General features: G+C 42.9%; 2 protein-coding genes, 1 long non-coding RNA gene and 1 other non-coding gene across 4 annotated transcripts; 2 read left to right on the plus strand and 2 right to left on the minus strand.

Annotated features, from left to right (window-relative positions):
* The first annotated feature begins 509 nt into the window (after positions 1-509).
* Positions 510-5259, plus strand: LOC124061813 (trichohyalin). The gene is made up of 7 exons (XM_046394068.1): positions 510-755; positions 1260-1460; positions 2291-2478; positions 3924-4137; positions 4241-4339; positions 4721-4785; positions 4856-5259. Exons 1-7 carry the CDS (start codon positions 666-668, stop codon positions 5016-5018), a joined length of 1020 nt encoding a protein of 339 aa, XP_046250024.1. The 5' UTR covers positions 510-665; the 3' UTR covers positions 5019-5259.
* Positions 5260-5712: 453 nt separating this feature from the next.
* eif4g2b (eukaryotic translation initiation factor 4, gamma 2b) lies at positions 5713-18028 on the minus strand (the record flags this gene model as incomplete). Its single annotated transcript, XM_046393968.1, has 21 exons — positions 5713-7345; positions 7473-7594; positions 8047-8255; positions 8798-9002; positions 9095-9353; positions 9455-9670; positions 10091-10195; positions 10427-10555; positions 10995-11108; positions 11233-11396; positions 11660-11801; positions 12117-12299; positions 12523-12633; positions 12797-12948; positions 13052-13118; positions 13418-13549; positions 13706-13808; positions 15540-15665; positions 16000-16065; positions 17639-17747; positions 18004-18028. Coding segments are annotated over 21 exons (2805 nt in total), but the record flags the coding sequence as incomplete, so codon positions are not given.
* Positions 10636-10819, minus strand: LOC124062652. Its single transcript, XR_006843990.1, has one exon. It is a non-coding gene; the product is annotated as a small nucleolar RNA SNORD97 (small nucleolar RNA).
* Positions 18029-18169: 141 nt separating the features above from the next.
* On the plus strand, positions 18170-21920 carry LOC124061814. Its single transcript, XR_006843814.1, has 2 exons — positions 18170-18284; positions 21646-21920. It is a non-coding gene; the product is annotated as an uncharacterized LOC124061814 (long non-coding RNA).
* The last annotated feature ends 3405 nt before the right edge of the window (positions 21921-25325 follow it).

Below are 25325 nucleotides of genomic sequence, written 5' to 3' on the forward strand. Positions count from 1 at the left end.
TGTCTTGCCAAGCAAAGTGTTTCTGTTTCTGCTGAAGTTCGTGCTTTGGAAGAAAAAATATCTCGTTACTGAGGTCATTTAGGTCAGAACATGACAACCATTTAGAAGCAGTTTTGGAGCTTCTGACCACATCGCCTGATCACCAGCTGATGTGGAAGTAGTGAGAAATGTGTAAAGGTGTCAGGATGAGCAAACAAGTGATGAATCAGATAACTAGTTACAAATCCAATGACAAGTGCTTTGAGAAAAAAAAATGGAAATTTGAACTCTACAGTTTTAAAAGAGCTGGCCAAACTCCATTTGCTGTTGAAGATTGTGTGATAAAACCAAAGTTCTGGCACTTCAATTGTTATTTCAAAGGTTATCATGAACTTTGTGTCCAGGTAGGCTACATTTAAATGTTCATGTGTATGACCTAAAATGGTAAAAGTGAGGGTTAGATGTATTATCGGCTGTGATAAACGTGAAAAAATGTTGCTGTTTTGTTTCTAAGCACTGCACACCGTGAAGTTGTTTTGGTTAATTTTGTATAATCCGTCATTTCACGAGCTTGTGTCCTTTGAAATGAATCTGTCAAATTTTATGTTGTCACTGATAATGAAAGCTTTTCTCAGGAGTGCGAGGATCTGAGAAAAGAAAACAAGTACTTATCAAATGAGATCCACATGGAGCGGATCGCGATGCGCACAGAGAACGAGCTGACCATGAGGAACCTCAGGAACCTGAACCAGGAGCTGCAGGCTCAAGTCAAAGAGGTACACTCAAACACTGGATTCAGTTTCCGACAGTGCAGCACTCAAGAGACAAGACAAAAGGGTATAAAGAACATGAGCATCTTCTTTTAAATGACTTTTGAAGACTTTTTTCTATCAAAATTAGACTTTCTTCTAATTTTACACTGGATTTTTAATCTTGACTTTTATATTTGATCCTTTTTAGGTTTAAGTTTTACTCCTCATGCCGTCCGGTTTTATTCATGCATTACTGTGTATTTCATTTCTGTGTTCATGTTACACGCTCTACAAATAAACTTGTCATAGCTCTGTATAGCAGCCTTCAAACGGGTTGATTTAATAGTTGGTGGTGACCTCACCTCGTATCCTTAACCTGCATCCATTCATGCCACCTGGTAGCTCACTGCTGACCCTCACCCTGACTCTGAGTGGTTGGACTCGTGTTGCATCTCGAAACAAAGGCAGGCCTCTTCTGTTTCCTGACCAAACCACTACAGCATGCGCCATCTCTCTGCCACCCATCAGCTAAAGCACAAGCTGTATCTGAGCCAGCAGAGGGCGACGTTGTGCTCACAAGCTGCAGACGAGGCCGAGGTGTCCAGAGGGGAAGCGGAGAAGAGCAGGGCCTCGGCTGAGGCCCGGGCCCTCGGGTGCCAGCGGGACAAAGAAGCAGCGGAGGCTGACAGGAGCCATCTGAGTGAAGAACTGCAGCAGCTTAAAAAAGAGGTACACACACACAGAGTTTGACACAGATATGGTCAGCTGATCACTGACACTCAAACAACCTGTTGGAGATAATTAGAGGCAGCAGTTAGTAACCACAGTACAGTGTGTAGTGTATACGCTCCTTTTGTGCTCCACCCTGACTCCATCGGGTTACACATCAGGTAGGAGTGGGTTGATTGCCAGCATAAGTACTGCGAGGAAAGCGTTTGTGTGTACTCATAATATGGCAAAGACTTATAGTAAAAGTATAAAGGTGATTAGTTGTTTAGCTTGTGAAGAAAAGAAAAGTAGCATTAGAATTACATCTGTTTAAATGGAATTACCTATTTATTATACCGCGTTGAAACAAACACATCCAACACCCTGTGAATACCGGACACTTGGTTTAAAGAAATGCCAGCTCTGGTTCAAAACATCAGCAAACCAACAGGGCCTTCCTATTGGAGGTCTAAAAAACAAACAGTAATACACTGAAACTGATTAGACGCCACACTTGGAGCCAGCTAAGTGATGACAGGATGGGGGTGACGTGGTGTGAAACCCTTAACTTTCTCCAGATCGTGGGCTGAGGGGAAACATCGATGGTGAATCCTGAAGCTGAGACATCACAATTTCCCTAATCGAGCAGAGTAATGAAGTGCAGATGACATCTCTTCAGCCAGAGTTTGATTCGGGGGTATTTTAAGCCAACAGAGATCCCTCTCCCTGTTACCAGAATCAGTATACCAGGATCAGGTTGCACATAAGCAAGAAGTAACACGACCTGAGGAGTGAATCGATTCGGTTATGGATTGCAACATTAATTTGACATCTTCCATTTCTTTCTGTAGCACACTGATCTGCAGCTTTTACTGGCACAGACAGAGAAGAATTATTTTGAAACCAAGCTGAAGCTGGACCGGGTGTCTGGAGAGAAACAGGTCCTGCTGCAAGAGAACAGGAGCCTGGAGGGGGACAGAGACGACCTCCGACACAAGCTGAGACACATCACAGAAGAAAATGTCCACATTAAAGAGAGGTGGGTGTATTTCACGGGAACCCGAGTGTGTGTGTCCAAAGTTAATTTTCGGACATTACAGCTGCACCTGCAAGAATGTTATAGAAAAACAGACCATTAAATCAGTGAGTTCAGACAGTAAGCATACAAGTACAAGAAAAACTAAATAGGACCAAGGATAGAGCCCTGGTGTACACCAAACCTAAATTTCAAACCACAGATGGCCTCAAACTTAATTTATGTAGTTCTTTCCTTAGTTTAAAAATGCCAATTCAGATGGGTCATGCTTTGTTGTTTTTTGGTGACTAAAAATGGCTTTTTGAAACTAATCAGGCACACAGTCAGAACAATGTGAACCGTCGACAACTGATAGGAGACAGCCAGCAGCGCTGAATGCTTCTTTAAGAGGGGAAGTTGAAACAATGTCAAGGGCGCTCAAGAAGGCTTGTTTTGGGTTCTCCCACCACTTCTTGGATAAAAGTAGGAAGAGCTACGCAGCGAGGTTGAATGTCAGACCTGATTGTAGCCTCGTATCAACAACGAATAGAGTGAGAATGTACGCCGCCTGATAGGAAACAATAAATCAACTAATCACCATAAGAATGAATCACACTAACAACAGAAATCTACTGTGTGTTTAAAGTCTCGCAGAAAATTTGGCTGAAACCTTTGGGTCACTCAGAAGTGCATCAATGAAGTATTAAGTAGTTGATCTCTACTTCACCTCTCATTTTTCAGTTAACAGAAGAGGCACATTTTCTCTTGCTGAGTGTGAGGCCAGGAGCATGAATTGTAACGTCAGAAGAACATCAGATCAGATGAACGACTGCACTTAAACCAAAAAGTGTCACAAAACCCAAAGGCGTCAAGACACACTCTGCAAAAACAAACAAACATAAAAACAACAAAAGGACAAGATGCAGAAGATCAGGAAAACTATCAGGAGTCGTCATCTTGGTGTTTGTTGGAGTTTGATTCCTGTCATGCGTGTTCACAGGGAACTTGCTCAAACTTTTCAGTGCTCGTTTCAGGAGGTCTGACGACCTGAGCGAACAAGGGAGGTGGAGAAGAAAGAGTTAAAAAGAGGCAGCAAAGGAGGTGAAAACAGCAGAAATGATAAAAGTCAGATTCTAAGGGTTGATACGGTGGATTTTAAAAGGCTGTATATCATCATTGAATCACACATGTTGGCCTCCATTTGGACACGAGCATGTGTGGTTTCTGCAGTCAGTCAATCAGTGAACTCGTGATTCTTCTTGTGATTCTTCAAAGGAAAATTCCAGAGTCCAGATGAGCTTAGTTAGTATAGATTTATCCAAACACACCATATGTTCCAGACAATATTAGGAAAAAAGAGAATAAAATTGAAAAAAAAACATAACAGTAAAAACAGGTTTTGCAAGAATGCAGTCCGTCTGTGAAAACAAGAAACGTTAGGAGGTCAGCTCAGCCTTGTGTGCCTACAGGGAGATAAATTCGAGGCGCAGAGCGATGGCGTCAGAGGAGGAGAGCAAAAAGGCCAACCAGGCTCAGCGGGAGGCCGAGTCCGAGAGGCGTCTGGCCGAGAAGGAGAGGCAGGAACGAATGGCGGAGTGTCTCAGCTGGAGGGAGAAACACCACGAGCTGGCCGACAGGTTCAGAGCTCAGGAGGACCTGAAGGCTCTGAGGCAGAGCAAAGCAGTGAGAGAGCATCCCTGACACCCACGGATGTTTACCTCCTCTGAAGCTTATTTCCCAGTCTGAGTCTTGTGTGTGTTTTAGTTTATGTTTGCTTTTCCCACAGTGTCAAGCCAACATCAAGAGTTATCTCCTCTGCATGACAGAAAGTGACCAGAGGGTTAAAATCCTTAAAAATCAAGACGGCACACCAAGAAATTTTACGGTGAGACGACTTGGCAGCTGCGGTTGTGAAGTCGGTGGCAACATTGATAAAACCACTCACTGCCCACTCAGGGAAAAGGAAAACTAGCCTGAACAATGAGTCACCTAACAGCCATTTTTTCTTTCTCAGGATGGTGAAGACACGACCAACACTGTCTTACCCTGACATTCTCTTCACCATCCTGGGGAAAAAAAAGGCATTCTGGTGTTGGTTTCCGGTGTGAGAAAATACGGATACCATTGACTATTGTGATGAGTTTAGCGATAAGAAGAACACACAGTAGGAGTTACAATTGTTAACATGCAAAGATTTGTGGCTGTGGTCCATTTCATTTTGTGTTTAAACCAGTAAGCAGTGTTTGTGTCATACGATTATGTTCAGGAGGGAGACCCCGTATACATCACCCCGGAGTCCAGTCCCGAAGAGCCCGAGAGGAGCTCATCCAGGTAACGTTATGCGTAAAACGTCTGCAGTACGTGCTTTTAGCATCGCTCTGATGTCTTACTGTCTTCATAGGACCATGTTCAGGGTCTCTGCCCCGCACACGGGCAGGGATCTCGGTCCGAGTCACTTCGATGAGCTGCCAGCCTTCGTAGGAGACCTGAGACCTGACTCGGCCCCTCAGCGCCGAAGCAGGAAGGTGGTGGAATACTTTTGGATCCCTACAGACCAGGAGTAGTCAACAGTTTGTTTTGTCACAGCGAAGAAAAGGTTGAAACCTGCCTGGCTGGATCACGATAGGAGACAGAGGAGATCTTTGAGCGACAGATCGGTTCTGAGTTACAAAAGTGTGAAATGATTGTTGTGGGGGAAATGCTGAGATGACATGACAAATACCCAGACCTCGAGACCCTGAAGATCATTAAACAGCCTGAGGTCATGCAGCAGGGCATCATCTTCTGTTTTCATACTGGGCAGGAATTAAAAAAACTAAAAATAATGTCCATGTGCTTCTGCCTCCTCTTTCATCAGTCTATAATTTCTGTTTTGATCCCACCTCTCATCATGAGAGGGAAAGTGTAAGAGTTTGAACTAAACGCTTAGGATGGACGGGTCCAGTCAAAATTACCTTCACAGTATTGCTTGTTGACAGTCAAAAACTCATTTCAACATTTGTGAAAATTTTATGACACAATTGTAAAATTTACAGTCTGGGATTATACAGTTTTCACTTATTAAACAGACAAAAAGGTTAATTCAATCGATGAAATGAAGTCTGGGAATATTAGATTAACAATCATTAAATTAACTCCACACACTCTTCAGCAAGGCATTAAAAGCCAACTTGTCACAGTCAGAAGAAGAAAAAGAAAATCTCTTAAGAGAAAGTGTGAATCATTCGAGTTGGAACGTGTGAAGAAAAGTCAAAGCAGTTCTGGTGCTCATGTACTGGACTTTATTGACATTAAAGCAATAGAGGTGCACAACAATTCTGAATACCTTTACATATGATCCGAATCCACTGCCTCATACATGAACATGGCTTGTAAGCACGACTCTTAGGTAAAACTTGATGTTTACTTGATGCTTATTTTAATTAGCTGTTAGACTGATTTTAGTGAGAGGGGAGCTCGATTACAACCTATCTAAAGGCTCTGCTTTTATTTCTGCCAATTTAAGAAAAACATTTAAAATTCACTTGCGTCATTTTCCACAGTGAGCAGTCAAAAGAAACGGGCCACAGGCATGCTGTCCCTCCGAGTTCTGGGCAAGACCAAACTCGACACCTCGCCTTTTAACGGGTACGTTTTTCAGCCGTCGAATTAATAAAAACGAGCTTTTTCTTCCATTCTTAAATACTAATACTTGTAAACCATGTGAAGCTTCATAGGAAAAAAAGTCTGCTTCAATAAATTTATTGTGCAATCGGGCCAGGACTAAATCAAATACTTCAGCATGTGCTTGGGCTGCAGGTTCTCAAGATTTCATCATCCCAGCACAAAAACAAAAAAAAAGCCCATCTAACTAAGAGGTAGAAACACAGGCAACTTTGAAACGTTACGGTGGCACACCGATGATTACAGCTTCTTAAAATATTGTAACATTTGGAGGAGGATAAGTATTGCAAGCACTCACGTAATATAAGACCAGAAAAGAGGGACAGATAACAAAAAAAACAAAAAAGGGGGGAAGCAATCGCGTAAAGAGGATTGGGCAAACACGCACAAGAAACGTCTTGCCAGCTTATGCTTCACTCTCACGGGCTCTGCGGGCTCCCTTTGCCACTCCTCATACCGTATGAAGCAAAAGGTCGAATGTCACGTTTTCTCTTTCACTCTAACTGTATGGGGAAGACTCTGCAGCCTGTCTAGTGACTTTGAATTCCATTTTGTTTTTTAAAAGGGTCGCACGGGTGTGACGGCAGGAAATCCAGGCTGGACCCTTGCAGAGGACCACAAAGCAGCTCACTGACGAGACCTTTTGTTAATGGTCTTGCGCCGCCACCTAGCATGAGCAAAGAGGAGCACTTGCTTGTCTTATTTAAGGGGGCGATCCTACACATTCTCAAATAAAGCAGACTCCTATTGGGAAATGATCAAATCAGTAAAGACCGAGTGAAAATGGTGAACATGCGATACAGTGAAAAAAAACCCAAAACTTACAAACTTAATACAATCAGAGCAAAAAGAGAGGGGGAAAAAGCAAAACATCACATGGCTGAGCCACTTCAGGATTCAGAATCCATTTAGCCGATCAGGACACAGATCCCAAAATCAAACAACCATTCAGGCAACAGGTCAAATCTCAGCCTATCGTAACGGTACGGGTGGTAACATGAGGCGCTACGGGTACGAGCTTTCGGGTTATAGATGTGAGACAGAAGCAGCCCAGTGCCACGTGGTAGTGGTTAAATTAAGCATGGAGTTTAATAAAGGAAAGGCGACTGTAATGATAAAGATGAGGTTGATCTTCTACACCGTCATGCTTCCGCTTGGTTTCTCAATCTGCTTCGTCCTCCGACTCCTCCTCCTCCGCCGTCTCCAGCCAGGTGAGCCACTGGTTGACCTGACGGAGGGGAGCCAAAACGTGTGAATTCATGCCAGTCTCGCACAAACTAAAACCAGCCGCGCTTTGCTTCAACTGTATGATGTCGTGTCTATAATGCAAACCCCCCGCGGTGCGTTTACTGTACCTGGAATAAAGCTTTTCCTTTTCCAGGATATTCTTGGGTAATGTCTTCTTTCCATGCAAGGAAGGCTTCTTCTTCAATGATCTCCATGTCGTAAAAGTTGACAAAGTAGCGCAGCAGCATGCCTTAGTGGAGGGAATTTGTTTAAAAAGAAGTCATTTAATGTGTCAGCTACAATGACAAAACATCTAAGTCCTGCTTTGTTGCTTTAGCAACAAAAACAAAACCAGAATTTGCATCTCAGTCACAGTTTTATCCTGAACTGCTGCACCTCAACAGATACTGGACTCAGAGTCAATATCAATTTAAAGAGTTTAAAATTTCACTTTCCCCAGCGCTCTCTTGTGGACAAACTAAATAATGGAGACACAGTTTCTAATGTTTTGTCACTTCTGATGTATTTGCAATAAGTTATTGACTATGGAGCCCACATGTGGCCACAGAGTGTAATGCATATATGGTTGGCTGCTTGTAATTTATACTTATCTCTCGTGCCCACAAAGTTTATGGAAATGTGAGCATGAACGAATCAAAACACGGTAATGACCCCTACCGGCGGGTAGGAGGTTTACTGTACCTTTCGGGAACGAGCTGGCGTTGCAGTGCACCTGCAGGGCGTACAGGGCGCTGACCTGCAGCTCGGTGTGGTCGTGCAGGAACTTCTGCATGACGGGCTTGAAGGCCAGCAGCAGCTGCTTCTCCTGCTCCAGCTGCTCCTTGGAGGGGGCCGCCAGCTGTTCGTCACTCTCCGCCATGCACAGCTCCTGGGAGATGTACTGGAGGAAGCTGGGGAGGAGATCAGCCCGTAGACACGAATTAAATTACATCATCTGCAGGGTCCGATTTAATTATCAAATTTAAAACTTAAATTTAAAACGTATCTGTGACTTCAGGGTCCTCCTGCATACCTAAACTGCACGTGCTTAGCAACAGCAGCATTATTCAGCTGTCAGAGAATTAGTAAGTATTTTTAATGAATTACAGAAGTTATTTCTCTCAGTGTTTGTAAATAAGACTTCTGAAAATACAGTCTTGTTTTTTTTCCACATATTAAAAAAATGATTAATCAATAAAATAACAGACAGATTAAACAATAATAAATGTAATTTATTCATTCATTGTAGCCCTGATGCAGTAAGAACGTAAGTGATGCATAAAAACAAAGCTGAAACAACAGACGAGTGTTTTTATTTACTCTCGCTGTGCTTACATTTAGATGGTTTTGAATGACGTGATAAAAACAATCTTAAAAACGAAAGAATAATCAAAACGTTGAGCTTAATTTCAGACGACATCCTGCTGTTTGAGCCTCAGTGCTGTACACGCACCTGGTCATGAGGATGTTGACAAAGCCTTTATCGGTGTGAAGCTTGGGAGAGATGTTGTCTTTAATCCACTTGTAGATGGACTGTGGAGAGGGGTCTGCCTTTATCTGCTTCAGCAGCTCCTTCTCCAGCTTCAGCAGCGGGAACAGGAAGCTCAGGCCCTTCCCCTCCAGGATCTCCAGCATGCGGTCTTTGTTCTGGTCGATTTCTGCCCAAGAAGAATAAGTCGCTTATTCGCGAACATAACAGCGAGGGGTGGGGGGTGGGGTGCAAACGTTTGCTGCGTGCAGGGTGAAGTACCTGGGAGCATCTTCTGCATGTTGACCTTGCTCTGCTGGAAAAGGTCGGTGAGCCACTCTCGGTCCTTCAGCTTGGCTGTCTGTTGCAGGCAGAGCAGGAAGAGGGGGAAATGGGTGCCGTTCTCCAGGGGGTGAGCCAGCTCCGCCACGCTCACCAGCTCCGCGATGATGGCCCGAGCCGCAAACTGGGCCAGGTAGGACTTTACCAGAGGCACATCCACCTCGATCTTAGGGCACTGGTCCAGGACGTTGAGGAAAGCCTGCACGGCACGAGTCAGAGGAAATGGCAGAAAGGTGAATAACGATCAAGGCCTCAATCGCCTGCTCAGAGGCGAATGTGTTGTGATTGATTACGGTGTACCTGCATGAAGTTCTCTCCGGTGATGAGGCCCTCAGTGCGGAGTGTGTGGATCAGAGTGCTCGCGTGCTCCTTGTCCTCATCAGGACGGTCCAGAGAACACACAATGATCTTACTCAGCATCTCTGGCAGGAAGTGCTTGGGAGCCTTCATCTCTCGCACGCCGCTCACAGCTTCAGTCAGGTTCTTACTGTTCAAGTACTCAGTCATGATCGCCTCCTGAAGATTGAAGAATGTAGAAATAAATGAGCTGTGGTCAGCTTGACCACCAAATGTGACACGTGCAAACTGATTTGTGCTCTCAACTGCTGTCGCTACTCAGACACGCTTGCTGTTGGTCTAACCAACTTTGTGGTATTCAAACAGGAGAAAAGGGGAATCCTAACTGCTAATCAATACTCACATTTTAATCATACAAAACAAACTTTCAGCACACAGTGCCATCTTCAGGGCAATGAATGTACCTGCCTAAACCCAGGCAGGTACATTCATTGCCCGGTGCTGTCAGCAGGAAAAGAAGGGTTATGGAAACCGGTCGTCTGCCCAGTTTACTTTGCAGGACAATTTGTCGTTCTTTATATAGTGAAGCAGACTCTAGGCTGAAAACAGTGGAAGATAAACAATTTTTGTTTAGCTTACAGTCATTTTAAGCAGCTCCTCCTTGGCAGGAGGTGGCTTCTTGTTTGTCTTCTGAGGTTTCTCTTGGATGGGTGGAGGGTTGGTCTTCAGGCCAAGCTGTGGAGGCTGAGAGAATGTTACATGCTGTTATCACACAGATATGGTTCCACCAAAAACCCATGACAGTCCACGCTGATTGGGTTCAGATTTTTTTCCCCTCCTTTCACACGCTAGTTGTCATGAAGTCATTTGTTTTTGGTCCCTCAAACTTGACATTTGTGTTGTCTGCAGTTGTGCTCTACTTGTTTATCTTTGTGTTTATTAAAGTAACCTAGTGGTAAACTGTGAGTCTCTTACTTGTCCCAGAGGGGGGGTCTGAGTGCGTGGGGGCTGGGCACTGGGAGGCATCATGGTGGGGATCTGGGGCTGGAGCTTGGGGACCTGGTTCTTGTTGAGGAGGAATGACTGAGCAGGCCTGAGGCTGATCTGTGGGATCGCAAAGCATCATGAACACAGAGCATTAGTAGTGTTCTTTCAAAATAAAGGTCTGCTTATCAGCTAAATTCATGCCCTCATATCTCATAATCGCAGTCAGCGGACAAGCTACCAGTTTGAAGAAAAGAAGAGGAGGAGGAGGAGTGGAGGAAGGACAGGAAAGATGGAGATCAAAGACAAAGTAAAAGATAGAAGAAAGGCTGGTAGCAGGTTGTGTTCCTCAGAATAACGCGTCTTTTCATAATCACTGGGCATGAAGGGAACTATACAGCCAATAATGCAGTCTAACAATACATCATGCACGATCTTAACTGCAAGACACCTGGATCGGTGCATCATGGAGCCTGACTCACTTCATTAAAATGTAATTTTTCATACACTACACATCAAAATAACTGAGGCTGTTGTTGTGACAACCTGTTCCACTTACCTCATCTGCATTGAGCTGTCCTTTCTTGCTGAATCGTGGAGGCATGTCCTTGGACTGGACTTGCTGCTGGGCCATATGGTTCTGGTTCTGGTTGAGGAAATGCTGGTTCTGAACCTGTTGAAAGTCACAGGGCATCAAGAATCACTTTTTTAAAAAAACTGTGGCCTCAGGATATTGTACAGAAATGTCAACGGTCGTTAGCCTGACTCATAGGAAATGCTATTGCCCGCAGGATTACCTGGTTGGACTTGACAAAAGACTTTGGCCCCATGTCGAACTGTGACTGTGGTGGAGGGGCGATGTGGCCACCGTGGCCGTTGAAGAGCGGGTTGGTGCGATGGCGTCCCATAGTGGGGGAGTACCTGTCCTGAATAACCCCCGGTCCTGTTCCAATCCCACTGCCTGTGAAAACACAAGATCGTATAAGGAGAAACACATGAGTGCTACATGAAATAAGTGCCAGATGAAGTGGCCACAGCAAGATGATCAAATAAACGCACAAAACCATTTTGTGTCACTTTTAACTTATCATTTTAGGCACCACATCAACTTAGAAATGGCTCATTCTCAAGACAAATGAAACATATTGAAGAGTTTTATGATCCCAGTAACAATTTAGGAATAAAATGAGTTCGGGTCACGACCCCGAGGAACAAACCCCGTACCTGGCATCTGTCCAAACATGTCGGCCAGTCCACCAAGAGTCTCCCTGTCCAGTTTCACTCTGTTGGGCATGAAGGGGCTTTCCAGGAAGAAGTCCATCCTCATCCCCTGAGACATGGGTGCTGGGATGAAAACACCCAAATCCTGCAGGAACAGACAAACAGAGATGTTATAAAACCATCCAGTGCAAGCCAGAACTCAATTCGAATTTCTAAAATTAACTTTACTTGCTCCATTCTGAACTACATGGTTATCATCATACTGGAAACTTAATTACACCCTGTGCATACTTTGTCAGGACAAGGTCCTGCTGACTCATGCTACTTACAAATGGTTGCTTGCTCATGTGCAGAAACTGGTTGTTTGTAAAGGAGAGAGGGTTATAATTAAAAAGTTTTGTGCCTCAAACTCTAAAGTGGGTGATTTAAACAGCGAGCACGGTAATTTCGCTTGACTCACTTTCACTGCATCCTGACGGATCTGGTTAATCGTCTTTGGTCCGTTGTCAATGAAAGCCTTGCGGGGGACCCAGTTGTTTTCTCGCAGTTCCACTGTGTCTTGCAGTAGGAAGCGGATCCTAGCGGGCAACTCCTTGTTGTTCATTAAGGATCGCATACGGCCAAAGTACTGATCCATTAAAGACTGAGAGAGAACGGGTGGAGAGAGGGGTGGAGGAAGAGAGGACCGGCAGAGCTTTTTATATACGGTAAAGTAGCAGGATTTAAACTAGTGCTTATGCATGTAACAGTGTAAGTGGCAGAGCTATGAATGGATTATGCATACATTCTCAACATGCAGTAATACACGCACACATGCAGCCTGTTCAGATGGCGGTTATGGTGCTACCACAGACTGAATCTGTTACCTTTGCTTTCTCATGGTCGAGTCTCGGCCCCACTGTCCTCATTATCTGACAGAGGCACTCCAGATCCTCCCCCATATCCTTGAGCTGGACTCTCTTCTTCTTTTCCAGAAGCTTCACAAAAGATTAAAGAGAAACAGAAGGCAGGGGTGTCAACAAAAGGCACTCTTTCATTGACAAATGCAGTATTTTTGTTTCTAACTCTTCATGTGCAGCAGTACAAAATTTAAAGAGTGAATTTCAAACACACAAACAAATCAACAGAGTGCGCACATACTGTTTTGATGCACTTATGAAGGATAGATTCATGGATGAGGTCAAGTTTGCCAAGTTCTCCGATGAATTTAATGTTGCCAAGCATCTTGATCTTGGCGATGGCACGCTGCTCCTCCTCCTCAGAAGTAAGAGGGTTGTCATGTTTGTCATAGACTGAAGTGTAAAGAGAAACAGAAGTTAGCAGTGAACAGGCTACGGTAAAACGGCCCACAAAAATACTGCATCTCTTACAAGATAGACAAAGACATGAACTTACTTTCAACATTTCTGGTGCGGTTCTCAAATTCATCTTGAAGTTTGGAAATCAGCAATCTTCTGAAGGTCTGCAAAAGATAAACAAAATTATCTAGTGGTTGTATGTAGCTCAATAAGAAACGCAAAGCATGTCTGCAGAAGCATAGATGAAAAAAAATGAGCTGAGAAAGAGTTCCACTTTACGATGTTGTATGTATGGAGGTGTTAAAAATGACTTAATAATCATTAAGAAAAAAACAATGGCTTAATTATGGCCTGCTCTGTAGAATAGAAATGGCAGTAGTGACATAAAGGAGGGAAAACAACAACACCCGTGGCTTGAAAATGTTTTTAATTGTAACGCAGAAATGTTAAAAGCCACACTTACTGTGCTCTGCTTTTGGGATGTTTGGATCTCAGATGAAGAGCCATCAAAGTTTGGTGCGTCCTCTGCCAAGCGCAGACATAGCTGAGCATAGAGCGAGCTATACTTCGGCTCTTCTAGGGCTTTGTCTACAATCTAAACAACAGCAAGGGGGGAGGAGGAGGAAGAAACCAGAGAGGGACCACTCAGGTCATTAAAATGGGCAGCGTCTGAGTCACTCAGAGCAGGAAGAAGAATGGATGACCACATTTCCATTTAGCACAGCACCAAAGAACAAAAAGCTGCGCTTACCAGCAAGATGATTCCTTTAAGGACGAGTTTTGAATCTACGCCCACGTTCAGGAGCTCAAGGCATAGCTTGTCAAACTTCTCAGGCGTGAGTTTGTTGAGTATGCTGACAAAACAAAAGCAAGAGAAGGGAGAGGCAGGAAGATAAGGAAGGGAGTATGATTACACAAGATCAAGATGATGACATTTTGTTATCCAGCCACCCCCCATATGAGTCTGGTGGGACGAAACAAATACAACAACATAAAACATCCCTTTACAGCCCCCTCCACGTGTACGGTAAGGTTGACACTGAAAGACCCTGAAGTTAAATACAAACTCACACCATTTCTATAAAATAAACCCCGCTGACACTTGTTTGGGCTGCATTTGGCCCACTAACGCAGGGCTTTCAAGTGTGAAAAAGTGGTCAGTTTGAGGGGGGTCCAGGCGGTAACCCTTGGATAGAAAGAAAGTGCTCCATTTGGGCTCATAAAATCCCAAATGGCACAGTGTAATGCATCTATTCCATCGTACATGCTGAGTTTTTCTACCAGACTGTAAGCATGTAGTGAATTATTTTCAAGTCCCAGTCCCTCTCAGGAAATCCAAACCCCTCATGTTTACTCTGTTTGCTCTAAGTGAAGCTGCAGGCAAAGTGGATCAACTGTTTCATTCCCTACTTTAATGCAATAATCGATTCTCTACACCCACAATCACCGTTCTGACATTTAAAGACAAGCGTAAAGGCAAAAATTCTGTTACTGATTATTTAGAAATTCAGTGTCAGACCCATGATAAATGCTCAGCCTCACAGGGTCTAAAGCTTTGAAGTTTGTTAATATTCTTAGGTCAAATCCAATCAATTATTGTTTAAGACTGCACTATGCATCAGTTGTAGTCTTTTAAAAATAATCCATTAACTTTTTCATTCACATTTCTGGACAAAGCTGCAGAATCACCGGATTTTCTGTGACATAGTGCAACAGAGCCAATTACTCACTCGTAAATCCTTAGGCTTTGTTTTAGTTTAGAGGATAGCAGTCTGTTAATGTGCAGGTCTGTGTTAGACACCTTGATTTGTGTATGTATGTAGTATGATGAGTAGGACTTAAACTTGTAAAACTGCACACATTTTATCTAAATCTGGCTTAATTATTGTACATAAAGTACACATGCAGTAGTTTACTTTATTTCACTGAACTCAGAAGAGAGCAGAGTCTAACATCTGCCTCCTGCGGTGGCCACCAGCTAGTCCACATTCCTGAAAGGAAACTCAGCTTTTCATCTTTTCTACTGGTAAACATCACCTGACAGAAGGGAAAAGCGCTGAAGTGCCTTTGGCAAAGCACATGCCATTACAATGACTGCAGAACTGTACAATTCAACACTCTGTTCCTTCTGAAATTCAAGCAAGACACAACTGATAAACTTCCTGAGCTCCAGATAAGATGAAATGATCTTTGACAGCTTCAGCAGAAGAAGCTGAAATTTTATTTTTTGAAAAATATTATCTAAATATTTTCTTTGAATTGACATGACAAAGTTCCGTAACTTTTGTCCAGCAACAATTTTCCAAATTTCAGGACAATAAGTTCCATCTCTTTCACAAGAGTTATGTTTGCAATCCTGACTGTTGATCAGACGGGTTCTGTAAATTTAGAAAGAACTGGATTCTGTGCACCACTTGTACTGTTTAAGTACCAGCAATTTTTGGACTGCACGAGATTAAACTTTTTGCACCATTTCTGCATTAAGTTGGGATAAATTTCACGGAGGAGTCCACAAAGTTAGGGTGTTTCTTGTACCTGGGGATGGAAAATTCCACTTCAAACACGCACACAGGTCTGAACCTTACCCCCTCACTTTCCTGAAGATTGCATCGTGTCGCTCTTTTTCGTTGCTGGAGTTGACATCTCGTCTAGTGCTTCGTGAAGGAACCCATCTCTGAACGCTTTGCCCTGGGGTTTTCCCCAGGAACTCGCTGTACAAGAAGTAGAGAGAGAGAAAATGAGCACGTCATGTTTCATATGAGTGAGTGCTTCATTAGTCCTTTAAAAACATCCTTTTCTTAAACCCTTTGTTTAAAAAGTTTGTTGCTCATTTGTTTAAAGTTGGCCACGCACGGCCGATTTGCAGGTGACTAATATGTCACAGGAAGTTTCACGACTGTAGGGCCGCTTATCAACCAAGTTGTCCTGTCCATTTTTTTTTTTGCAGTGGAGGGAGAATTACTCACCAACGTCACTGGTCGCACGGCGTGAAAAATTAAAATTACTATTCATCAGACGTGCTCTAGAAAATGCCAAATGACAAACCTGTTGCCGACAGTCTTGGGATAGTGCTGAGGTGCACCCCTACCACCTCCTCCCCCCGAAGAAGCACTGCAGAAGCAACACGAGAGGAACACATTAGCTACATGCAACAATGGGTGAGACTGAATGAGTGCGCCTCACTACCTCACAGGAAGCAAGATTAATCACGCCGCTTGTTCGTTAATTCAGCCTTTATTTACAGTGAATACCCTGAAGAACAATAGCCCTCCATTACCAGTGAGATGAATTTACATCTGAAAAACCCCAGAATGCACATAAGAAAACTCTTCCATACAAATTCCATCAGTAACAAATCAAAATGTCTTTATTAAAAGGTAAGAAATTTACATACTAACGAGGAGTAAACTTGCATTTCATCACAGCATTTAGGTTTATCACTTGAAGCTCAGCTATCAGAAAATAAGCCACTGACTTTACCAAATAACTTGACAGTAGACAGTAGGAGTAACGGCTTCGACTGCTTCACCAGGCATTCTTTTCAAGAGACTGAGACGCAGATTCAAGAACAACAATGCTCGTGTTTATAATGAGCAACGCCAAAAGGAACACATCCGAGATGACTGATGTGCGTTAATTTAACACTCAGTCATCTGGAACAAAGCCGAGAGGAGCCTTCCAAAGATATAACCACAGTGTCTCACAGTCCTGTGGTTTACATTGCTCACTATTTGATGAACATGAATATGGTTTTAAATAAATATAATAAATAAATAAGTGCTGCTTATACCATCTTTTATTAAAGGGGTACCTTAGTTAGTTGGAGGTTTATTTTATTTTATTGACAGCTGACAGCTTTAACAAAGAGAGAGTTCAACCTGCTTAACGTGTTTTGTTTTGTTTTTTGATATAGTTTGCACCTTTATAACCGACTTTAAAAGTTTGGGTTACAGATTTCACTTAACGTTATGATGCTTAACATTTTCTAAAAGATGAGCTGTTAATCTGAATTATCAGGACAATTAAACAAGTGATGAAAAACTCACTTAGATAAGAGAAAACAAAACAATCATTTAAATGGCCAAAACTTTACACGATACACAAAAGCTAAGTCAAAAGTTTCAGGTGTAGTGGTGAAGCAGAACAGACTATTCTTCACAGACATCGTGGTCTACTGATACTCAAATTTTCAGTGCCTGGAACTGCAAGTCAATGCAGGATACTGGCTGGTGACTGGGACTAACAATCTGTTTACTCAGACTATCAAGTGAAAATAATAAAGTGAAAGTTTTTTGACGTCTCTGAGAAAACAGCCACACTTTTACATCCATTTTCAGTATCCCCGCGCATTTGAAACCTAAATTTATACATTTTAAAAGTTAATTCAGGATGTGAGACATCCTGTTTACTATGAAATCGGTGTGTGCTGCCACCACCAATATACAACCAACAGTACAGAAATCCTCTTAAGGCTCATTATGTCTACCCAACCCCCTTTTCAAAGGGTTTCACAAAGAAGTGTGACAGCCATTTTGAGCCTTCCCACATCCTGCTTTGTTCTTAAGGCCGGAAGTCCCAGCCCAAAACGTTAGCACAGGGCTATCCATGGAAAAACAGGGCTAGCCATGGAAAAACGAAAAAGACTTCCATGTTGGTATTTGCAGTAGAAGCTTTGGTTTATTACCTGAAACGAGAAGCACCCCCTTCTGCAATCACACTCTCCACTTTGGCGGCTTGACAATGAAGAATACTCAAAAGAATAAGAATAATAGGAGGGGATAGGGAAAACGGTGCTGAGGAAGAGAAAAGAACTACAATTAGTAACTGCATGGGGGGTTGGGAAAATAACACACATCCACAGAACACCGTTATATCGTTAGCTATAGCATTCTTAACCAGATATTTAACAGAGCACGATCACCTATCGGCGTTATCTCAGGACAACATCTGTTAGCCATTTTAGCTAGATAAACAGTTCAGCAGCCCTGTCTTTGTTACAGGCCTTGCCACTAAAGAAAAAAAAAACAAATGATCAAAGTAACTCATTACCAGAAGTAACACCAAATCTGAGACAGATGGGTCACATACTAAAAGTGTCTAGCTTAGTTAAGTATTGGCAAGCCTGTTTTGCCCACTGACACCATATACAAAAACGTAGAAATCCGTGCTCGTATATAACAAAGCAAAGGTGCGTCAGCTAACCGGCTAACGCTAAATAATTAGCCAGCTAGGTTGCTAAATCCATATGTTAGCTACGTCACGACTTTAAGGACATGTTTACCACTTTAGCGTAGTGTTGTTGTGGATAATCCAAAAATGGGCTCTATCGGGTGTGTAACCTCATGTGAAAAGAAATGCTTCTTGTTACATACTGTTGCGGTCTTACCCCAGATGCTATGTGCTGCTTTGCTATTTAGATTGCAAGCAGGACTAGCCCGCAAATCTTACGTTAACATTATACCATGATGCATTGAAATGGGGCAGGGCAGCATGGTTAGCCGCTAATGTTTCCAGTCGGGTATGTTTGGCTCGCCATCCGATCGTGACTAAGATTTAACATAAGGACTCAAGGCCAATTTCTGAAATGATCCTGGCCCGAATGCGGTGGAAGTTAATGGAACAGACGTAATTCTGAATGACATTTAAACGATGCAATGATACGTCTATTTTCTTGTATCACACAAAAGTAGCTAGGCGACGACGCCATTTTCTACTTGAATGTAAATCAGCTGAGCCATCCGTTAGCTAGGATATCTGCCGGCTCCAAAGCTAATATGTCATAGTTAGCTTGCTAGCCAGCAGAAGCCATTTTGGATGAGCCGGTGCGGTTTTGCAAGGGAGAAAAATCTGTCTTACCTTTACTAAAGCAACTTCAGGTTTATGTAGTTGTGTGGCTACCAAAGAAGAAATGATACAACTGTAAAATAAAGCGGGTTGTGCGACGGATATCAGGAGAGCTAAAAATCAGAAAGATCACCGCACAAACACACACATCAATCCCCTACGTGCCGCCTGGCTTGTTTGCGTTAGCTAGCTGGTAGCGAGTTCACAAGCTTGATGGGGACAGAAAAGTCATCAAATTGCATTGGTCTCGTATTTTGTTGCTATGTCAATTCTAACCAATCACAAGAAAGACATATTATTAAGGCGTTTCCAGTGACAAATATTATCCAATGAAAGACATCTTAGCACAAAAGGCCCGCCTCTTTTAGTTGATTGACACGCAATTTAACATCTGCAGTGCAAGAGAAGGTAACGCGTATCTGCTCAAATTAATCCATATAAAGACATTAAATAAATACTACTATAGGTACACTGATTTTGTACCTATAATGTAGTAGTAGTTGGAGTATTTGTTTTTCAAATCAATTAAAGCAAAGCTTTATTTTGCTTTTGACACTTGTTTGTATCATGTCATCTCATTATTTTATGATTTTATGGAATACTGTATACCCTCCTCAACAAATTAGAGCTATAGTCCTTCATTGTTCTTCCAGGGTATGTAGTTTCATGTTCTCATATAGAATAGAGACATTTCACTTCCCATTTGTTTGGAGAACATATTCAGGACATTTCGACTCATATGTCAAATTCCAGTCATTTTTAGATAATTAGTTAATAACTGACTGATTGTCAAGTGACAATTTATTACTTTTCAGTGTTCATGTCTGGGATCATCTCCAGGCTGGAATTAGTTCAGAAAAGGTCAACTGAGTAGATCATAGCAACTTTTGTTGCAAGCTTACATTTTATTGGTTCTTGAGCATGAAATTCGGGTGTACACAGTAAGAATATATAAGTATCTTTAGACATTCACATCAATAAGATGACCATCACATATTTAGGCCTAGCTTTGAGGAACAAAGACCACACATCAAATACAGCCCATTTCTGCACAAACAATATTAAAGCTTGCTTGATCCATTTCCTTCCCTTTAGACTCCATTTTCACTCCCTCAGCCCTTAAACCCCCCCTCTGTTGTGAGGTCACTTAACAGAGCGAAGGGAACACTGGCCAACACCAAAGTTCTCAAAGAGTCAGCTACTCCACCCGGAATCTCAACCCACCTGGATTCCCTTCTGTCTTCCCCCCTTCAACCGACACTGATCCATCATGGAACTCCACTGATGACCCATGATTGCTGTGCCAGATCTGCAACAAATCACATCATCAAATTTGCTGACGACACAACAGTGGTGGGACTCATCAGTGACGACGATGACACAGCATACAGGGAGGAGGTACACCAACTCATCAACTGGTGTGAGAGGAACAACCTGTCACTCAACGTCGACAAAACAAAAGAAATAACTGTGGACTTCAGGAAAAAAACAACCACCACACATCCCACTCTTCATCAATGGCAGTGCTGTGGAGTCGGTGAAAAGCACAAAGTTCCTTGGAGTGCACATCACAGAAGACCTCACATGGACCACAAACACCACCTCCCTGGTCAAAAAAGCACAGGCACGACTCCATTTCCTGCGGAGGATGAGACGAGCTGACCTCCCCACATCTGCACTCACCATCTTCTACAGAGGTGCCATTGAGAGCATCCTGACCAGCAGCCTCTCTGTCTGGCACGGCAGCTGTCTAGCTGCAGACAAGAAGGCACTACAGAGGGTGGTGAGGACTGCAGAAAAGATCATCAGATCACCACTACCAGCCATTCAGGACCTCTACACCTCACACTGTTCCAGAAGAGCAATGACCATCATCAAAGACCCCACTCACCCAGCACATAAACTGTTCTCCCTACTACCATCAGGGAGGCGCTACCGCAACATGCGGTGCCGCACAAGCAGACTGAGAAACAGCTTCTTTCCACAAGCCATCAGACTCATCAACACACTGATGAACACCCCATGAACATTTCACGACATGTCACTTGCACTTTACTCTTTGCACCTTACATACTGCATCCTACTGCACATACCGGTATGTCCATTGACTGTACTTCTGCTGCTATGACTGTGTGTGTGTGTGTGTGTGTGTGTATTTTTATTGTACATAGTTTTATCAGGATGCTGTCCTTTTACTGCACACTGTGTGTGCCTGTTGTGGGTGTATGTGTATGTGTATGGGTGTGTGTGCGTGTGTGTGTGGGTGTGTGTGTGTGAAATTATTGTCACTGTCTTACCTACATGTTTAGTTTTGGTTTTAGTTTTTAGTTTTTACTGCACATTGGAGACTGGTCAAACGAAATTTCAATTTTCTGTGCTAACCCCTGTTACATAGATCTTTGACAATAAAGTACACTTTGACTTTGACTTTGACCAGTCACCCATCCTCAACCTTGATTTCTCCTTTCATTACTCACCTCTCATCCCTTCATCCCTCTTCCCTCCCTCTGATCTTTTAATCCCTCCTTCCTACATCATCTTAGCTCTCCTCTGTCCATAATATGTAACACACTATTCCGAATTAACATCTTTAATTGCATGGTCTTTGTAAGTGAAATCCAGTTTAAATCAGAGTACACACAATCGAAGGCCTTATGGTAGTGGGCTTACGACCTCTGATGGATGCGTCAGCCTCCAGCAGGCTGAAACTTGTGACCTTCTGTTTAGGAGGTCACCCACCCTGCTGCATGTGTGCCAATGTAGCAACTGAAGAAAATAACTGTCCACTTGCAATCGCTGTCCTGTCCTGAACAGTTATAACTGACTTCATTTTTACTTCATCCACAGCTGCCAGCTTTGGAGCTGAATCAGTACTGGCCAAGGGCAAACTGCAGCACATCATTCACTCTGCTGAGAAAGGCGTGAGTCATGACCTCCTGGTCTCCGTGCAGCCTGGAAAATAATTGGGGACCTCCATCACCCCAGACACCCCAGAACCCTCAGTGGTGCTTCCAGCTAATCAACCCTCCACCTCTTCACCTTTCCCTCTGCACTGGTGAAGAAAACATCTGCTCACACAAAAGGACAAGAAGCAAGAAATAAAATGATTTTGTGGAATCATCCGAACTAATACTTACCATTTATTCCATAAAATCCGATTAACTGTCATTTAGTTTAAATACTTGAAGTTACTTTTCAGCTCACTTGTCTCTAGAAAGGCAAAGTGATGGTGTAATGGGGTCTCTGGAAATTTTAAATAAATGCAACTTCCAATAATTGTAATTGCTACAAATGTAATCACCAAAATGCTGGAATCATTAATCCATAGCATAACATGTCCCAGAGTGTGTGCATTTTCTCTCCAAATCACCACTACAGCACATTTTAGTGATTAGTTCACCCTCACTTTTGTTCAAGGTGAACCAAGCTGGTCAAAATGAGCTGCTGTAATCTTTGGTTGAAAGAAATCCCGCAGTTATGTTCCCAGTTGGTGTCTCAAAGGGTGGAGAGAAAACACAACATCACCGAGATGCAGGAAATGAAATAACGTGACTAAGAAAGGTGAGTTGTGACAAGTGGGGCAACCAAACTGAGCAAAAGTGAGATACAAAAGATGACAGAGAAAAGCAGAAAAACATAAATAAATGAAATGAAATGAAACTGAGCGAACTCTCTCTCTCTCTCTCTCTCTCTCTCTCTCACACACACACACACACACACACACACACAAATAAATGAGGACAAAGACAGGAAGCCTTATTCTTGCAAGAAGGACTGTGTTTGGGTGGATAAGAATTAGATCACAGACTTTTAATAGCACGGACCAATCAGGTTAGATTTAGAAGGAAAGTCAGATGAAGCACTGACGTTATGTCTTGTATTTTAATGTATAAACAGCCATCTGTACAGGAGAAGGGTCATTAAACCTTCAATGAGATGCTGTGGCTTTTGTCTTTGCCTCAACAAACCAGTGAACACTATTCTAATCTGGGAGTTGGACAGAAAAACATGAATGCTTCAATGTTCAAAATAATTCACCCAGTAACAACACCAATACCGCTAGTACGACAACTATGAGGTTTTGTTGAAAGTTTTGTCAAAATTTAGAAACTACCTTTAGCAGGACCTTTTATCCCTTGACAGAAAGGAGAGGATTTGATTCAGCTCTTTGGGAACTGAAACTCACAGTTTTTGGTGTGCAGGTGTTGTCTTGTGCAGATGTTCCCATTATTTTGTCCACCCACACAGTGCTGGTACATATAAAGGCAAGAGCCTAACAGAAGCCGACACAAAAAAGTATAGAGGTCAAGGAAACCTGCATGGTAGGGAGTTCATGGCTCACTCTTTTCTTCCCTTTAGTAGAGGACAGGGATGTTGAGTGAGGCAGAAATGAGAATTGCATGATAATGTAATTCATGCAACTTTCCACTAGAGGGCAGGATGAGCCCTTCAGTTGAGATGAAAGACATCAAACAGGTTCAGCTGGACTTCAGCTTTTCCGTCTCTCCGTCCTCCATTAGGATGCACTCTCAGTCCAGATGTCTCCTAAGTCCTATTACCTTCTCCTATCATAGCCACTGACTTCAAACCCTGCAAACAAAATAAAACAGCCGTGTGCCCTTGACAACGCTATCTTGTTGTTTTCTCCAGTCTCTTTCTACCTCTCTCTCTCTTTACTGTTTCCACACCTCCTTCAGGAAAACATTCATCTTGCAGGTCTGCAGTAAGCCTTCTTATTGCTTTACGAGGATAAAGATCTCTGACCCAATTAGCTGTCTTTATTAAATAACAGTCCACTGGCTCTCATATAAACCACCAGCTCACACCAGCGTCAACCCTTCCTTTTGTGTTTTAAAGTACAAAGTCATTACAGATTTAATTAACTGAGGACCTTGCCTCCATATCCAGCGCTGATATTTGTTTGCAGATACAAGCCTCAGCTGTGTGATGACAACTTGTAGAGGATATGAAACAAAAAGGACTGGGCTCTGTTTATCTGAGATTACATCAGACTCCACCCATCAATAAGAAAACTGCTGAATCTCTCCGTCCCTTTTTGGTCAGCAAACTCATGGCCTTCTGTACTGAGTCTTAGCTCTGTCCCCTCCAGCTCTCCATCACCACATATGCTGTGTGTTGGTATAGCTGAACTTAAAGCGTACATCAGTGTGGTCTTAATTTTTGAGCCTCATGAAGTCCTCGTCAGATATCATGGACATTGGAAGTATAATGGCTGTGTGAGCACTGCATGATAGCTGAGCTCCTGTGTCTCACACGTGTTTTTCTTCATGGCATTTGCCATTGATAATTACCAATAATGATTATGATGGCGTGAGGTTTCCATCTCTCTCTCTCTCTCTCTCTCTCTCTCTCTCTCTCTCTCTATCTGAATGTGGGTAGAGCGGGACAGATAGAGAGAGAGAGAGACACACGAATGACAGATATTGGACACTGCGACTGTCCTATGACAATCAAGAGATCACTTTTCACTGTCTGTTTTGAAAAAAGTAGGCGAGACCCTGCATGCCGAGATGAGCCACAGTCTACATGGCCCGGCAGTGGATGAGGCGCCAAAGGGAAGGGAAAAAATAACACTAAGCTTGTGGTTTTGAGGCCACGGAGGTCCTCTACATGGGGATAAAGACAGTATACAATGAAAACATGATATACAGTTCTACCTGTCTACCTTGTACTGCTTGACTATCCACCTACGTGATAATCTTTTCATTGCAATGTTTAAGCATCATATGAAGGCAAGGCAGCAATCATTCTGTTTTACTTTGTTCTGCTTAGGAAACATTTCTCATCATCACAGAAAGATTCCTTCTGCTATAAAAAGGGCTTCCAAATAAGCTAGTGATGGACAAGAAAGAAAAGTATGCATGTACAGTAAAAGTAGATGAATGAGGTTATCTCTTCAGTCTGAACTCTTGAGTAAAGCTGTCACATACCGCAAGCATCAAACAATACTTATGTTTGTTTCTTTAACAGGATTTAAAAGGAGGCTTTGAAAGAACCAGGTACTGTCAAAGACCTGCGAGGGCTGCTACAAGTGCTTACAAAAAACGACCAGCTTGACCTTTTTCAAAGAGCAGTTATCGCTCAATGACAGCCATGTGAGCTTCTCTTGTGAGTTTTTGTTGGAAACCAGCCCGAGTGAACAGGTCTGTCTGCGCTGCAAGGTGAATGAGGGATAAGGAAGATCTGATGATTTAAAAGAGAGAGGAGTGAAATACAAAACGCCTCCACAGAAGTTTGCTATGTGCACACGAGAGCAAGTGATGAATTTTGTTGAAATTCCACTATCATTTTTTTTCTAGCTGTATACCAAAATGTCTTCTTAAACCAAACTATGTTCACAGAAAGCAGTTACAGAGTGGTAATAAACCGAGACAATTCTGACAGTACCTGGAGCTGCATGTTTAATTATCTTAAAGTATCACAAACGTCTTGGCGACAACAAGGTCATGCTGTGCGCCTTTCCACACTGGCTATTTATGCCAGGCTCACCTTTAACCTGCCCCTAT

Source organism: Scatophagus argus, chromosome 7, assembly GCF_020382885.2.
Source record: "Scatophagus argus isolate fScaArg1 chromosome 7, fScaArg1.pri, whole genome shotgun sequence".
NCBI lineage: Eukaryota > Metazoa > Chordata > Actinopteri > Scatophagidae > Scatophagus > Scatophagus argus.